The following is a 16545-nucleotide window of genomic DNA, read 5'->3' on the forward strand; positions in this document are numbered from 1 at the left end:
ACGGGAGTGTTTTTGTCAGTTCCAATGGATGTCATGGTAAACATGTTCAGAATATAAAGAAAAAAAAACTTGTGATGTAGTTTTGGCAGTTATCACAGGTGAGAGCATGACAGTAGGATGACCCAAGAGAAGTCAGCTCCAAGCAGTCAGCATCCTGCCTCCAGACAGGATGGTGGGCTGTGGGCCAAAGAGCATGTCCACTGATGAGACCCACCTTTGCTAGGTGGTGGATGCAGCCTCCTGCGGTGGAGAAAGCATGGCCATTGGTACCAGCCAGACCTGGGTTTACATCGCAACCCTGCTGCTTCCCAGCTGTGGGAGGTTGAGCAAGTTTCTTAACCTTGATGAGCCTCAGTTTCATCATCTCTAAAATGGGATTATGTGGTGTCTACCTCATAAAATTGTCGGAAGGATTAAATGAAGTACTATTTAGTGCTCAGCACAGTGTCGGACACGTAGGAAGTACAGAGTAAATGGTAGTTTTAGTTTTCTTTCTACTCTCTTTATGGAGGACATTTATACAAGCCCTCTCTTTTCATCCTGTGGCTCATTTTCCATTCTATGTATTTTATTTCTAAGAGTATTAAAAACAATAAATAGGACTCAACTAAATGGACATCAGTAGTATTTAAAAAATTAAATATCCTCAATCCAGTTGTATCACTCTTTTTCATTCTCTTAGATATACTGTTATAGCAAAGAAAGGAACGAGAATCATCACAAACATTGAAGGACTTCTCCAGCATTGGCACCACAAATATCAAAAGATTCTCTCCTATTAGATGACATTTACAGATAACTGTGTAGATAATAGTGTTGCTTTAGTGTTGAAATGAAATCGTAACATGTGAAACCCTTAGTGTCCAACATGTGATAAGCAAAGTTCGTTATCTTCTTCATAATCAGCGTCATCTGCTATCACTGTGTATTAGGCACTGGTAGGCACTTTATGTAATTCATTACCTCTAGTGTTCCCTGCAAATTAGTGTTAGAGCCTAAATTTGGACCCAGGATTGACACGGTCCCAAGGGGATCCCAGATCTTTTGAGAGGCCCCAGTAGACTGTAAGCTCCTGGAGAACAGAGTTGGTTCTGATCACCTTTGAATCTCAGATCCCAACACAACGTTTCATCAAATATTGGATGAAGGCAGAAGTATATACATGAATGAATGTAGAGTGATAGACCAATCACTGTAGGTTCTCAAAACGTCTTTTAACAGTCTTTGTTTTTCAAGTAGTGTATTTTAAAGAGATATAATAAAGAATTCTAAACCAATGTTTTTCACCTACTCATTGACATCCATTAATGGATTATGAGATCCGGTGGGTCACATCCATGATTTTTGTTTTGTTTGCTCTGACCCTTCTGTTGATAAGAATTGGTACTGAAGAGAGTGCATTGGTCTGAGAGCAGGTATTTTTAGCCTTAAAGACCTCGGGCAAAACCAGGATAAGCATGTACGACTGTGAAGTCCACCAGAGTTTGTCAACAAAATCAAAGGTAGAATGATTCAAACGTCGGGGTTCCTCTTCCAGTTTATTGGGGGTGCTTTTGGGTCAGTTATTATTCTCTTACCTGAGATAGGTTAGAAAAAGAAAGAAGGAATTGAAATTCATTTGCAGGAAAATAACGAACCTTAATGGATTGTTCTTTGTAAGGTGCCTTTGGTATCATCTCATTAAAGACATTTCTATAGCTTACTCTCCATTCTATGCCTAATGGGTTATTTTCTGAAATATAGATCCCGTTATCACTAATGTAGTATTCTAAATTCCCACTGTGCTGGACACATTAACAAAAGTCCCTTGAATAGATATGGTCTCTTATATTTGATACTTCTTTAGGCACCGTCCAATATATAAATATTTCTTTAGTGCTCAGCGTATCAGGCACTACACATGAAAATGAGAGGAAATACCTTTCATCTAAGACGTTTCTCAGCTGCTCTCGAAGCACTGAGTAGTCTTCCCAAAGGAACTGAGCTAGCATTCTTAAGTTGCTATTTGAGTTTTGTGCCCAGAGCTTCCACTGGTGGGCCCATGGTACATGAAATTTCCTGGTCATGAGTTTGAAAATTGGTTGAATAGAATATGACGAAAGACATGGAGCCTGACTGTAGTATCTTAAGTGGAAAGAATGACACACCCCTGCAAGACTTCCAGGATTGCAGAAAACCAGACAGATGGTTAACTGCTGTGATGATGCAGTGCTGGGTGACCACACCCCAGGTATACAGACAGGCCAGACATTGAGTTCAGTTTATGGGCTTGAAGGGAGAGACTGCCCTTTTTAACACTTATTTTATTGGATGGACTTTACTGGTACTTAGGTAGAGGCTAACGTCGAGACAGATAATAGCCCTTGAGTCTTCTTAACCCTTTAAAAATTGGCTTTCTTTCCCCGGCCCCAGTACTCAAACTGTATTCAGTTTGCCCTCGCAATGTAGTCTAAAGGATTAGAAAAGAAGTTCTGAATTAAAGCTCTAGGAATCAGCTTATATTAGTATTAGCAATAAAAAAGTAAAGCCAGACAACAGACATCTTCCCTCCCCATATCTCTGTGTGCGTGTGTTTGTTTTACCTCCATTGTAACTTCTCCACTTAGAAATAAAATTGACCTCTTTTCTTGCAGACTCGCTCTTTACTGAGTGTATTTGAAGAAGATGCTGGCACTCTCACGGATTATACCAACCAGCTGCTCCAGGCGATGCAACGCGTCTATGGAGCCCAGGTATCCTCCTGCCCCCTCACCTGGAGAGGAACAGAGTGGGAGCCCTCTGCCCACCTTGAACTTCTCTCAGGAGGTTGAGAGATTTGAGTCAGAACACCACCATTTAAACTTTTGAAATAAAATCACAATTGTTTTTCTCTTCTGTTCACCTCAAAAAACTGAGGACAGTTCATTTTCACAGGTTAAGAAATAGGGTAATTTTTCTGTAACTAGTAGACCCAGTAGAAAGGTACCACATAACTGCTTTTTAATTTTTTAAAAAATTCTACTCCAAAGGGAAACATTTGTGTCTCCTCTTTCTACTTGTGAATGAGTGGGTTCAGTATTCTAAGGCATGGCTCTTTGTCTTTCTCATAAATGGTCAGTCTTAGATGTCAGCGCAGGCGAGTAGAGATGTTTTTTCAAGGGCTTCCTCTGCAAAGACTTGAGTCACAGTTCTGGAACTGTTGGGTGGCTTCTTTGTTTTGAGGAACAAATATCTCTGCCTTGCAAATCCATGGAAAATAAATTGCTGAGTAGCAAAAGTGGATCTTTTTAAGATCAAGAAATGCCCATGTATGTTACTTTCTAAGAGAAAACTTGTGAGTTACTTAAAAATAAAATTTGTTATGTTACACATCAAAATATTATGGCAACCGATACTTTTCATTATTGATTCCTTGCCGACTTAAGCCTGTATCTGTTAATATGTTCCTTTTTCTCATTGACGATCTCTAAATAAATACCACATTCAGTGTATAATAATAATATAATATATCAATAATCATGTATACTCATTTATTTTACATAGCTCTCAATATTCATATACAATCATTTATTATTATCATGGTTTTATTAATCATTCATTCATATCCTATATGGGGAAAAATCTCAGCTCTTGCCATTAGGGAGCTTACAACTGGGTTGGGAGACAGACAAAAATAATTACCAAAGAGTGTTAGAGGTGCTAGGAGAGAAGGGTCACCTAACCTGGAGGAATTGTGCTGGGCACCCAAAAGGAGGAGGATTATGATAGTTGAGACTTATTGAATACTTCATAGGTTCCAGGTGCAGTTTCAGGGGCTTTTACATGTAATCATTTCACTTCAATTCCCTAACAACTCTGAGGTGGGTGTTGTTATTATATCTTCATTTTATAGGTCAGGAGATTTAAGGATTCTGATGATGAATGACTTTCCAATTCCACCCCATTAATACATGGTAGAGCAAGTCAGCCTGAAGCCAAAGCCCAAAAAATTAACTACTAAGCATAAGGGTGGTAGCCTGAGCTAGGGAAGCGGCAGTGCAATTGGGAAGAAGTGGATTGGTGACTGATTCTATGTGAAGGGGTTGGATGGGTGAAGGATGAATCAAGAGTGATGCCCACGTCTTTGACTTCAATAACAGGGTGCATAGTTGGGAGAATACAGGAAGAGGAGCAGGGTGTGTGTGTGTGTGTGTGTGTGGCAGTGGCAGGAATGGCAGGGACGTCAATCTTAATTCTTTCCTTTTTTTTTTTTTTTGGTCGCACTATGGCTTGCAGGATCTTAGTTCCCTGACCAGGGATTGAACCTGGGCCCTTGGCAGTGAAAGTGCAGAGTCCTAATCACTGAACCACCAGGGAATTCCCCTTAATTCTTCCTTGAGAGGCTGATTTTGAGGTGTCCATGGGACGTAAGAGTGGGGAAAGAGATCTCGTTGAAAGTTCAGGTCCAGAGTTCAGGCTGGAGATAGATATTTGCAAACTACTGTATTATAGAAGTGTAACTTGATTAATTGGAACTAATTTTAACGACCAGAAGAATCATGTACATTTGTGATTTTGTTCGTTTGTTTAGGTAAAACATTTAAAAACTGGGACATACTTTGTCGATTTTTTAAAAGCCCTATTTATTTCTGTTACATGTTTTTGTATTTTTCCCTAACTATTCAAAATTTAAGAGAACAGAAAATTTTTTACTGAGCTTATACCTGCTCTTTAGTAGTTTGACTATTGTTATCAAATGATTTTTCTCATGTTTAAGAGTCCCAAGACTTACGGACTCTGACTCCACCACTCCCAAGAGTCTCTGTTCTGCCTTTCCATGTCTGTCAGAATCATTTACTTGGAGATGTCCAGATGCTCTTTTATGTGTTTTTTTCTTTTGAGCCAGAAAACTGCATTTTGCCAAAATTAAGTGGGTCTTGCATTCCAAGAGGCTGTAACCAGCTTTTACTTCACATCACGTGATCATCACATGGGTTACTGGCAGAAGCCCTTCCTTCTGCCTCGGCATTTCCTGCAGCAGAAGCTAGCAAGAACGTCTGGCTAGTGCTGCCAACTCAGTGACAGATACAAGCAGTGGTCAGTGGCATTCGGATAGGCTGGGTCAGGATCAGTTGTTTTTCAGGTTTATTTGAACATGTTTTGTTTTGTTTCTTTTCAATTAAATTAAAAAGAAAACTTTATAACTCCTCTTTGATCAGTTTGTTTATATGTATGAGGGTGGGAAGAAAGAGAAAGAAAGAAAGAAAAGAGTTACCAATGTTTTCATTCAACTATTTCCCCCAAAGTTATGTTTTCCTGGTTTTATTTAACATTCTTCCTTAAATATTTTACACCTAGTTGTGTTAAATTGCATTAATAGAGTTTTATAATTTCATTTTTAAGAACAGAGGCACTTAGTAAGATGTTATTTTTCATTATTGTATTTTTTAAACCAGATTTATGCTGCTGATAAATGATAAATGTTCATAAAAGATACTTAAAATCAGGCCACATGGTAAGTTTCTGGATTCTGATATAGTGAATAGTATTTGGACCTTAGTTTTAGAAAGAGGAAGAGTTAAAAAAAACTAGAGGAAAGTTCTGTGAACAAACAGTTTTGCTGATTTTGGCTAGTTTAGGGGAGATTTTAAATTTTATTTGGCTTAAGCAGTAGAATGAAGCTATAGGCTATAAGCTGTTTTCAGCATTTTACAGCAGTCACTGGTCACATCTGGTCTCCTAATTGTCAGATGTGCCTTTGCACATGGGGGAACTGAATACTCCATCATGGGTCATCTGAATGAAGGAAGCCGTACACACTTCTCATGCAGCAAGAGACGGGTTACTTAGAAAGCTCTGCTATCTTTCAAACTATTGACTAAATTTAAAACTTCTATAGTGTCTGAATAGATGCATGGGTATACTTATTCGGTAAAATCTGCTCAAATTTTGCATTTAATACATTTGGTATACTTGTTTTGATTCTGTATATCTACTGTGATTTTGTTTCTTTCCTAATGAGGTTAAAATTTTAAAAAATCTTTTCGAAATGGATTTTTTAGGGTCTTACAATGAAATTTACTTACGTAAATTTCTTTCTTCTCCTCTCAGACATTGTATTGAGAGAATGGGAAGGTCAAATGATGTTCCTAGCAGTATTAGTGAAACCTGGCACCTCCTGGAACCTGTCTTTCTCCTCCAAAAGATGACAAGCCTCTGTAGTTGGTGCCTTCAGTCTGGATGGAATTTTTTGTTTGTTTTGTTGATTTTTTTTTTTTTTTAAGTACATTTTGGATGGAATTTTTCGAAGTGAGAACCGTGGTTCAGACTCTCACTTCCTTTCAGCAAAGCAGGCCTACACAAACACAGTCTCATCTCTGCAGCTGCTCTGAACCAGACCTTTGGGAGTGCAGAACTCCTGATCCTAAAATGTAAAAGCCCACATTGGAGTTGGGAGTAGTATCTTTTCAAACTGGGGTGAGACCATGGGAGGGGATAGGAGTAAAATACCTTGAAGGGAAGATATGCATACATTTGGTATTATAAAGAAGAAAATATTTTTCTTTAGAAATGATAATATATATAGATATCAAGCTAAGTGAGTAAATGTTCCTCTTGGGAAACAGAGTAGTGGGCATCCAGGAGTGTGAGCTTGTGATAGGGGAGAGAGAAGGATTTGGGAGGCAGACAGGATCAGAACTGTATATTTTAATAATAAAAATATTATTAGGCACATAAACATACCACACACTAGGCAAGGCACCGCCTGTGTATAATCTCATTTAGCTTTCGCAATAAAGGAGAGGTGGTATTATATAAGAGAGGTTATGTAACTCACCTGTGGTCACACAGCTGATGAGTGGCAGGAACAGAATTTGAACTCAGGTCTTTGACTCCAAAACCTGCACTGTCACTCTGAACCCCTGTGCTGTACTCTTTCGACATACTGGTCTCTAGAAATGGCAGCAGAGGCTAAGGAAGTGGGAGTCTTCAAAGGTTGTTCTTGTCACCATAGAACACCCACACTTATCAGCCTAACAGCTTTGTAGTGTGTTATGGGTGGGAGCCAGCTCCTTTTTGTATCCCAGAGTAACTTCCCTTGTTTAATTGGTTTTTATCCATAATGGTTTCAATCAGTGCATTTTAATAGCTCTCAAAAACAGTCAAATTGAGGTTTCTGTGACAGGGACAGAGAAATATGTGTGTAGCGTAAGGCATTCGGGAGTAGAGAGCCCCTGAGTGGTTTCTGGAAGCACCTTCAAAGACCTGAGTTTTTGCACTTGATTTGCATGTGGGATCTACAGCCTTCCCTCATTCTGGCATTGAAGGCTTTCAGATTAGTATGGAAGATTATTCTGGGCCAGGCTCATTCATTAGGTATGAGGTTAAGTATGTGACCTTAGATGCATCAGATCTGAGTTCCAGTCTCGACTTGGCCACTTGCTGTGTGACCTTGGGCAAGTCACGTGATTGCCTGAGTTTCCTTGTTGGTTAAACAGAGGCCATAATAATACCCACCTCATAGGTTGTTATTAGAACTAATAATACCTGTAAAGTATAAGATCAGTCCCTGGCACGAAGTGCTCACTGTTAACATAACCACCTTCTAAGCCTTAGAATAATAGTAGTTATGATAGCACTGTACCCTGGGACTGCTACTTGGGTTAAATAGAAGCTTGGTCCTCTGATCTTGACCTTCCTGAAGGAGTAGTCTGTACATTCCTCACTTCCCCACTGCGTAGTTGATGTTTGCTCCTCAGGCACCTCAGTCTGGGCTCGATCCCCCACTGGCAGCACAGGCAGCGTAATGCGTGGTTCATAGCCTCTCTCCACCCTCCATCCCAGGTAGCACCCGATGCTGTTAACATTGCCCCCCTCGAAACTGTCCTTCTTTGGTTCCTGTGACAGTGTCTGTCCCGAGTCTCTACCCACCATTCTTGATTGTTCTCCTTTTCTGGCGCCCTTATGCTGCCTGCCCCTTAAGTCTTGGTGTTCTCCAAAATTCCACAGGAGTCCTTCTCTGGTTAGTCTCTACTCGTTTCCTGGGCAAGGTCACTTCTTCAGCAAAGCCTGGCCATTCAGAATCTATTTCTAGCCCTCGTCTCTAGGTCCTTATTCCAAACGACTTTTGCCTATTGTCACTGTGGAGAGTGAGTTTTCAGCTCTTACCTGGGCTATTGCAGCACCGTCCTAAGCAGTCTTCCTGTCGTCAGGGGCTTGTTTTCCCCTTCAATCCATCCTTTACTCTCGAGCTACCACATGCAAACCTCCCTTCCCTCCCTGTCTTCACCTGCTTCTGTGGCTCCCTGTAACCACAGGCAGAGGTAAAAACTCCTCATCAAGGCACGCAAAGCTCTTCATGAGCTGAGTTTCAGCCTACTCCTCTAGCTTCATCTTTGGCTGTTCCAGAATGTGCCAGGCCCTCTGCACATCTCGAGACTTTGCTATGCCCTTCCTGCTTCCAGGACTCCACATGGACCCCTTGCCCTGGCAAATGGCCTTCCCAGCAAATGGCTTTTAAGACTGATCTCAGGTCCAAGGTGTCTGTCCCCTTTTCTTTCTTCCTTTTCTCCCTTTGGACGAAAGCACCCTTCACCCGTGTGCCCAGATGCCCTGCACTCTTGTTGGTCAGAGCACTGAGGGACAGTGGGGGATTTTCTTTCCTCCCTGTGCACTGTGAGCTCTGAGAGCAGATTGTCTTTGTCTCCAATGGCCAGCACCTTCCGTGGCCCCGCTCAGTGTTTGATAAATAGGTGTTAAATGAAAGACTGCATCCGGGCCACCTCGACCAGACCGTCAGCACACCCCCTCTGTGCGATTTATTGTCCCTCCCAGATCTGTGTCCCCTTGTCAGCACCTTAGCTCGGTGCACTGCCATCATGGGTCATCCAGTCTAGGGTCCGTTCGTCTTGGACTCTCCCTCCTTCCTCATTCACTCTAGCCTGTTGTTTTTGCCTCAGCGATACCAGGCATATCTCTGCTACTTTCTGGCTCGGGCTCAGCCTTCTTTCTCTCTCACTCGACTTCAGGTGGTCTCCTGACCCTCATGTCATCCTCTTTTTCCACCACAGCCATTCATGATTTTTCTTCTGCTCACATTTGACCTTGTCATTCTCCTGCCAAAGTTCCTTGGGGCTTCCCTGGTGCTGGCAGAATGTCAGAGTCCTCAGCAAGCATCCCCACATGGCCTGCCCCAAACACAGCTCTCCAGCCTCTGTCCTTGCTACGTTCCTCGCCACTCCCTCTGTGCGCAGCTCCCCCCACGCCCAGGGGGCTCCTGATCCAGTGCGACCCCCTGACCCCAGCTTTGGGGTAGTGCTGTGATGAATCAGACTCTCAGCCACTTGGCTTTAGGTAACATTTCTGGCCAGTTGTTTAGCCTAGATCAAAGCAGTGCCTACACTGTGACTTTGACTCTAGTGGATTTCCTCTGCCCCTGCTCCTGGCCTCTCCATTCCTGCCCAGAGGCCTTTGGGTAGTTTCAGGTGACAGTTGCAGTTAGCGAGCGCTCTGTGCCACCATAAGGTAAACATTCCTTTGGCCAGAGCTCAGTTTTCCTTCCGGGTTTGTTAACCACTGGTCTTTCTGCCTTGGCGCCAGCCTTGGGAAGTTCTGATGAACATAGGATATTCTGTCAGTAAACCCTTCGTCAGGTCATCTCTTAAGGCTTCCTGTGAGGTACCCAATAGCATAGATAGTAACCAGAGAGCTTTTCCAGGGTGTCGGACTCTTACTCGCAGAACTCCATTTAGAATCTACATTGTACGCCACCACTTTTGCTGGACTACAGCTAGAAGAGTATGGGATTTATGCTGATATCTGTAGCGCCTGTGAGGCCTGCTCACTGAGTACAGTACTATTAAATACAGTTTTGGACTTCGGATCAGAATAGTATGGGGTTAAGCACTTGGACTTTAGATTCTGAGTCTGACAGATCTGAGTTGAATCGTTGCCTTGCCAGTTACTAGTTGTGTAATTATAGAAAGGTATTATCCTTTCTGAACCTTTTTCTCCTCATTTGTAAAATGAGGGTAAGAATATACCCTACCTCATAAGTGCCTCGTAGAATTAAATGTAATAATATATAAAAAGTGCTTAACAGCAATGTCAGGTCCTAAAAAAGACTCAGTAAATGTCAGCAGCTATCTTTATTATTGTTACTGCTAATATTTACTCTTCACGCAAGTTCCAGTTTTGCAAGTCTTATTGAAGAGATTTAAGCAGGCTTACCTCACAGGGTGTGTATGTATTGGGTAGAGCATTTCATAAAACCTTTGTGTACAGTAGATTAAGTGTGAGTAAGGTTAAAGTTGGTCTAGTTTAAAAGACTTTTCATGTCATGTGCTCTGTATAGGAGAGGTTCATTTCTTTTCAGGGCAGATGACAGGCCATTTTGTACATGTATTGTTTGTACCCAGTGGAATCATGCTGGTAGAACAGAATCTTGCTGTTCTGTAATACATAGCACTTGCAGAAAGTATTTCTAGGGGAGACCCAGCAGAGTCCACTGCACACAGGAATTTTGGAAGCAGTTGTCTGTTGTGTGCAGTGCCCCTTCTTCCTCGGCCTCAGTGGAGTTGTGCGCGTGGCACACGAGTGCCCCCCATTGACCTGGGCACAGTCGGATGCCAGCAGCTCCCTGGCAGGTGTGTCCACTACACGTGGGATGCTTGCCAGTACCTTCTAAAGGAGAGAAGAATTCAAGTAGCCTGTGGCACTTGCTTGTTATGAGCACGGAGGGTGGTTATCATATCTGTTGACCGGTCTCTAAAGAATACAGATATGGGGGAGTAATATTTTAGACTTAGCTAAAATAAAGAAAAGAATGGACTAGAAGAGTAGAAACTAGAAGAGTAGAAGAGTAGAAGTCAATCCTTGAATTTGAAGGATTGTAGCTTCATGGAGAGCCTCCTGAGGGAGCTGTGGCAGAGTTTTTGAGACAGTTACTGTCTAAAGCAGGATCAGTACTTTACAGCCCTTGGACTGGCCTCTTATTTTTGTAAATAAAGTTTTATTGGAACGAAACCATACTCATTTGTTCATGAATTATTTATGCTCTTGTGTTGTGACAGAGACTGTATATCCCATAAGCCAAAAATAATTGCTATCTAGCCTTTTACAGGAGAAGTTTGTCAACTCTAGCCTAAGGCAATGGCCTTCTCAGGTCTTTTCTCTTAGCAGGACTTGGGATCTTAGAGAGTAGTGTTTAAGAGTGTGGATTTTAGACAGATATGAATTCACATCCCAGCCCTGCTACTAACTAGCTGTGTGACCTTGGGCAGGTGGCCTCACATCTCTGTGCCTCCATTTCTTCTATAAAATTGAGTTACTAATTAGAACATGCCTGACAGGGTTGTCAGAATTAAATGACGTAATGCCTGGATTGCAGTTAGTTGGTATCTGGCATGAATTAAGTGCTGTGTAAATGTTAGCTGCTATTGTTAGGATGATTCTGTGGGTCTGCAAATCACAGTCTACATGGGGCTACCTGGGGAGGCAGATGCCAAGGTAACTTGAACGAATCCATCTTAAGCGCACTGCTGCTAACTCAGAGAAGAGGAGATGGGGATTTTCTGATACAGCAGGGTAGCAGCTCAGTGAATGGGCTAAGACCCTTGTTCCCATGCGCCCTGATCTTCAAAACAGCACTGCTAAAGATGGTCAACTGGCTGTTTCCTGGCTGACTGCTTTATGCCGGTCTACTCTGTATTTTATTTCCCACCATTTGTGATGTTGCCTTACAAGGTTAGGAAGTATTTCTCCCCTCACACTATGATTCCAGGTATTGTTTAAAAACTTGAAATTTCTATGAATCTTCTAACCTTGTTTGTTCCTTCATTCATCAAACATTTGTGGAGTGCCTGCTCTGTGCTAGGTAATGGTTGCATGCTCTTGTCTAGATCCAGGACGTAGTACTTGTGGATTTGTTTGTTTGTCCTCCTCTTGGCTTTGTGACTGCCAGCTCTGGTTAGTTTTCAAAGTGGTGGCACCCCAGTAGGATGCCAAAGCCAGGAATTATCATTATGTTTGCCTGACTTTATTCTGGGGGAGAAGAGAGAGCGCCACGTTTCAGGGTCTACTGATGGCTGTTTCTTGGGGCAGATGAAGGAAGTCAGGGAACAGGTTGACCAGTTATCTGCAAAGAAGGCCCAAAAAACATAGGATTAGGCTCTGATGGGTCTTGCAAAGGAGGCCCATGAAAAATAAAACAAGCTCCAGCAGAGTTCAGGCCTTACCCCTAAGGAACAGCAAACCCAGGGGAATTAGAAAGGAAGTGGAGGCCAAGGCTGGCCAGTGCCCTCCCTTTATCTGCTCCAGGTCAGACCCAGTAGCTCCCTCCCTCTCTTAGGAATACACCCTGAACTTAAAAAGAATCCTTAACTGAGCTTTAGAAACGTAAGACACGGTTTCTAGGCTGGATGTGTTGATGATGGGAGGATAGTGGTCGACAGCTGCTGTGTAGCCGGAGATCAGAGGGATAAATATGAGAAGAAGAAAGTGGACAGTATTGGCCAGTGAAAAACAGCACAGAAAGGGCCTTCCCAGGCATTGTAGCTGTGCTTCTCTGTTACCATCCATCATTACTGACCTAGTGCTGTAAGTTTGGTAGAATCTGACTGTGTCATAATGTCGCTTAAATTCCCACTGCACTTAAAGTCTGCAGCTGGGCCACGGAGCCCCGCATGCCCTTGCCCTGCCTATGTTGCCAGGCTTGTCTCATTTCCCCACCTTGCACCCCATGTTCCAGCTATGCCCTGCTTTATAGCTCTTCAGACAGGCAGGGTGCTTTTACTACATGCTTGTCCCTCCTTCTGGAAAGCTCATCCCCATGGCTAGCTCCTGGTCTTTCTCCAGGGGTCTGCTTAGAACACCTCTTCCACGGTCTTCTTGAGGACCATGCAGATCCTCCAGTCAGAGCCTCCTCCTGCACGCAGTATTTCCTTTGTGGTTCTCATGCTTGTAACTATTTTTTAGTGTCTGCTTCCCCAGTAAACCCCATGAGGGCAGGGACCACGTCTTTGCTGGAGGTTTGACACATGTTAGTTGTTTACTACATTTGTTTACTGACTGAATGACCAGAAGGAACGTCAGTTTATAAATGATGGGGAGGAAAAAGCAAGCTTTAACCTTTTAATTTGTTTTGGTCTTGTTTTCCAAATGATTTCTGAACAAAATATTTTATTACTTTACAGATACATATTATGTTTAAGTGAGTCTCTGAGGTGGCATTTTTCAGTGACTGTGTATGCACTGGACAAACCTTACTTGTTTTGCTCTTCTCCTACAGAATGAAATGTGCCTGGCTACTCAACAGCTTTCTAAGCAACTGCTGGCATATGAAAAACAGGTAACTTGATATATATGTGGCATATAATGCTGTGCTTAGGACTCAAGCGGAGTTCTTATAAAGGAATTCTCTAGAGGCATCCTTTAGAGACCTTCCTTCCTTCCTTTCTTTTTCTCCATAGGCAATTTCCATTTTTTCTTTTGTCTTGCCTTTTCCTATCCACTGATAAATTCTGATGATTATCCCGAAGTCTTTATGATGTATTCTTATTAGCCTACAGAAGTAATCAACTGCCCCGAGGGTTCGTATTTTCCGAGGGACTACAAGTGAATCAACACTAAGAATTCCGGGAAACAAACTGAAAGATACCGTTATATCTCAACAGAAGGGTGCTGACCGACAAAGGAGTAGCCTGGGAAGGCTTGTTGACTGCGTGGCTGGGGCAGAACAAGGGGAGAACTCTAGTTCTCCGCAGTCAGACGCTCTGACGTGATGTGCTCTTGGGAGAAGAGAGGAAGTCGAGGTGGAGGGCAGGGTACTGTGGGGTAACGCTATGGTGCTGAATTCCCTAGCATTCAGTTAACACCTGCTGCTTTTCTTCTTTGGTGGTAGAATTTTGCTCTTGGCAAAGGCGATGAAGAAGTAATTTCTACACTCCACTATTTTTCCAAAGTGGTGGATGAGGTAAGATAGCCACATGGCAAAATTTTATTTGATTCTTTTTTGAACTTTCTTTCATCTTTATTTTGGCCCACTTTTTATTTTTAGATATCTACTTAAATATCTGAGAAGGTATCTCAACCTTATCTTCCAAGGTTCATTTCATAAAAGAGGTTGTATGCCGTTCCATTTGTTTCTGGTTTGAGGGCTAAGGCTTTGGTATATATATGAACAATAGACTGAAAGAAAGACTTCTAAGAATTCAGTTTCCTAAGGAGGGAGAATTAGTTTCTCAGGGCTGCTGTAATAAAATTACAAGTAGGTGGCCTAAAACAATAGAAGTTTATTCTCTCACAGTTCTGGAGGCCTGAAGTATGAAATCAAGTTGTTGGCAGTGCCACGTTCCCTCCAAAATATCTAGGGGAGAATCCTTCTTTGCTTCTTCCAACATCTGGTGACTGGGTGTTCCTTGGCTTGTGGTAGCATAACTCCAATCTCTGCCTCTGACTTCACATGGCCTTCTCTCCCCACGCCACCCTCGTGTTTTTTCTCTTCTGTCTGTGTCTTTTCTTCTTATAAGAGCTCTTGTCAGTGGATTTAGGGCCCACCAGGATAACCTAGGATGGTCTTTTTTTGAGATCCTTTATTGAATCTGCAAAGACCCTTTTCCCAAATATTCCACATGGTGTTTGGTATAAACATATCTTTGGGGGGAGTGCGATTGAACCCACTAAAGAGAGATTTCTTACAACTGTTTTTGTAACTGTATTGTATAATACATTTGGAATATTTGTGAAAAGCAGGTATTGTTATAGAAAAAGTACATAAATCGTAATTGTAAAAAACACGAGCTCAGATGCTACTGGTGTTGGGCAGAACCCTCTGCCAAATTAGGTAGGTATGAACTGTTTCACCTTCCAAGGAGTGTGTAGTACCTACAGTAGAATATCACCATAGAGAATAAGCAAAGAAGGCAATGTACAGATGCCATTTCACTGTGCAATCATTGATACGAACGTAACGCTATCTTCAGTTCATAAAATGAGAAACTAACGTTCATATGAAATTGTACAAGTTGCCTGTTCATTCATTCAACAGATCAGTTCACCGAGGCATTATTCATTCAACAAACATTTACTGACCACCTACTATTTAGCAGATGCAATTCTAGGCACCGGGGATATAGATACAAACTGTCCACTTCCTTGTGAACTTTGTCCTCTGTCCCACTGCTGTGGCTCTTTGAAGTGTGTGATAATATGGATGCATATCTATTCCAGAAGAGGAGGAGGATGAATGGAGAATGGAATTAGAGAGGAGCAGAAAGTAAATTTTTTTGAAGGTGGGGAGAAGAATTTTTCTTAATTAACAGTGAATGAATAACCCAGGGGGAGAAGCAGTAGTCTACACCCACTGAAGTTATGTGTTTTCTTGACTAGAGGAGATTTGCTCAGGAGATGTGATTAGTTGTCAAAACCCTAAACCGGGATTTCTACTTTAAGATATTTACTCAGAACTGTATTTTCATGGGTGGGAATGATGATTCTTTTTTTTGAATTAATTTTTTATTGAAATATAGTTGATTTACAATGTTAGTTTCTGGTGTACAGCAAAGTGATTCAGATATATGTATCTTTTTTTCATATTCTTTTCTGCTATAGTTTAGTACACGATATTGAATATAGCTCCCTGTGCTATACAGTAGGACCATGTTGTTTATCTACTTTATATATAGTAGGCTGTGTCTGCTAATCCCAAACTCCTAATTTATTCCTCCCCTCTTCCCCTTTGGAAACTGTAAGTTTGCTTTCTATGTCTGTGAGTCTGTTTCTGTTTTGTTAATAAGTTCATTTGTATCATGTTTTAGATTCCATGTATAAGTAATATCATATGATATTTGTCTTTCTCTCTCTGACTTAACTTCACTTAATATGATAATCTCCAGGTCCATCCATGTTGCTGCAGATGTCATTATTTCATTCTTTTTTATGGCTGAGTAGTAGTCCATTTTGTGTGTGTGTGTGTGTGTGTGTGTGTGTGTGTGTGTGTGTGTGTGTGTATACACACCACATCTTTATCCATTCATCTGTCAATGGACACTTAGGTTGCCTCCGTGTCTTGGCCATGTAAATAGTGCTGCTGTGAACATTGGGGTGCATGTATCTTTTCGAATTAGAGTTTTCTATGGATATATGCCCAGGATTGGGATTGCTAGGTCATATGGTAACTCTGTTTTTAAGTTTTTTAAGGAACCTCCATACTGTTCTCCATAGTGGCTGCACCAATTTACGTTCCCACCAATAGCGTAGGAGGGTTCCCTTTTCTCCACACTCTCTCCAGCATTTAGTGTTTGTAGACTTTTTAATGATGGCCATTCTGACTGGTGTGAGGTGATACCTCATTGTAGTTGTGATTTGCGTTTCTCTAACAATTAGAATAGTTCCTTTAGTGGGGAGTGACTCATTGCAGAAGGATGGAAGCCTAGAATTGTGATTTAAAGGCAGTGTCATGGCCTCCTGGAAGCTTAACACTGTGAGTTTTTAAACAAGCCTCTTGATGTCAAGACCTAAGCCAGTGAAAGCAGTTAACTCAGGTGGGAAGAGTGTAGTAGCTTTTGAGGTGGTTTTCTCAAAAGGTGG

The 16545-nt window shown here is 41.8% G+C and overlaps 1 protein-coding gene across 10 annotated transcripts in view; it reads left to right on the plus strand.

Moving 5' to 3' along the window:
* APPL2 (adaptor protein, phosphotyrosine interacting with PH domain and leucine zipper 2) overlaps positions 1 to 16545 on the plus strand; it is a 52822-nt gene that overhangs the window by 4177 nt on the left and 32100 nt on the right. For 5 of the 10 annotated variants that reach the window (XM_032645787.1, XM_032645789.1, XM_032645788.1 and 2 more), the window contains exons 2-4: positions 2634 to 2732; positions 13247 to 13306; positions 13859 to 13930. In XM_032645787.1, coding sequence (XP_032501678.1) covers positions 2634 to 2732; positions 13247 to 13306; positions 13859 to 13930 — 231 coding nt within the window. Of the gene's footprint in view, positions 1 to 2186; positions 2231 to 2633; positions 2733 to 13246; positions 13931 to 16545 lie in introns of those variants that run through there. The other 5 variants (XM_032645796.1, XM_032645792.1, XM_032645793.1 and 2 more) reach the window with 3 other exon arrangements.

Source organism: Phocoena sinus, chromosome 10 (assembly GCF_008692025.1).
Source record: "Phocoena sinus isolate mPhoSin1 chromosome 10, mPhoSin1.pri, whole genome shotgun sequence".
Classification (NCBI taxonomy): Eukaryota; Metazoa; Chordata; class Mammalia; order Artiodactyla; family Phocoenidae; genus Phocoena; species Phocoena sinus.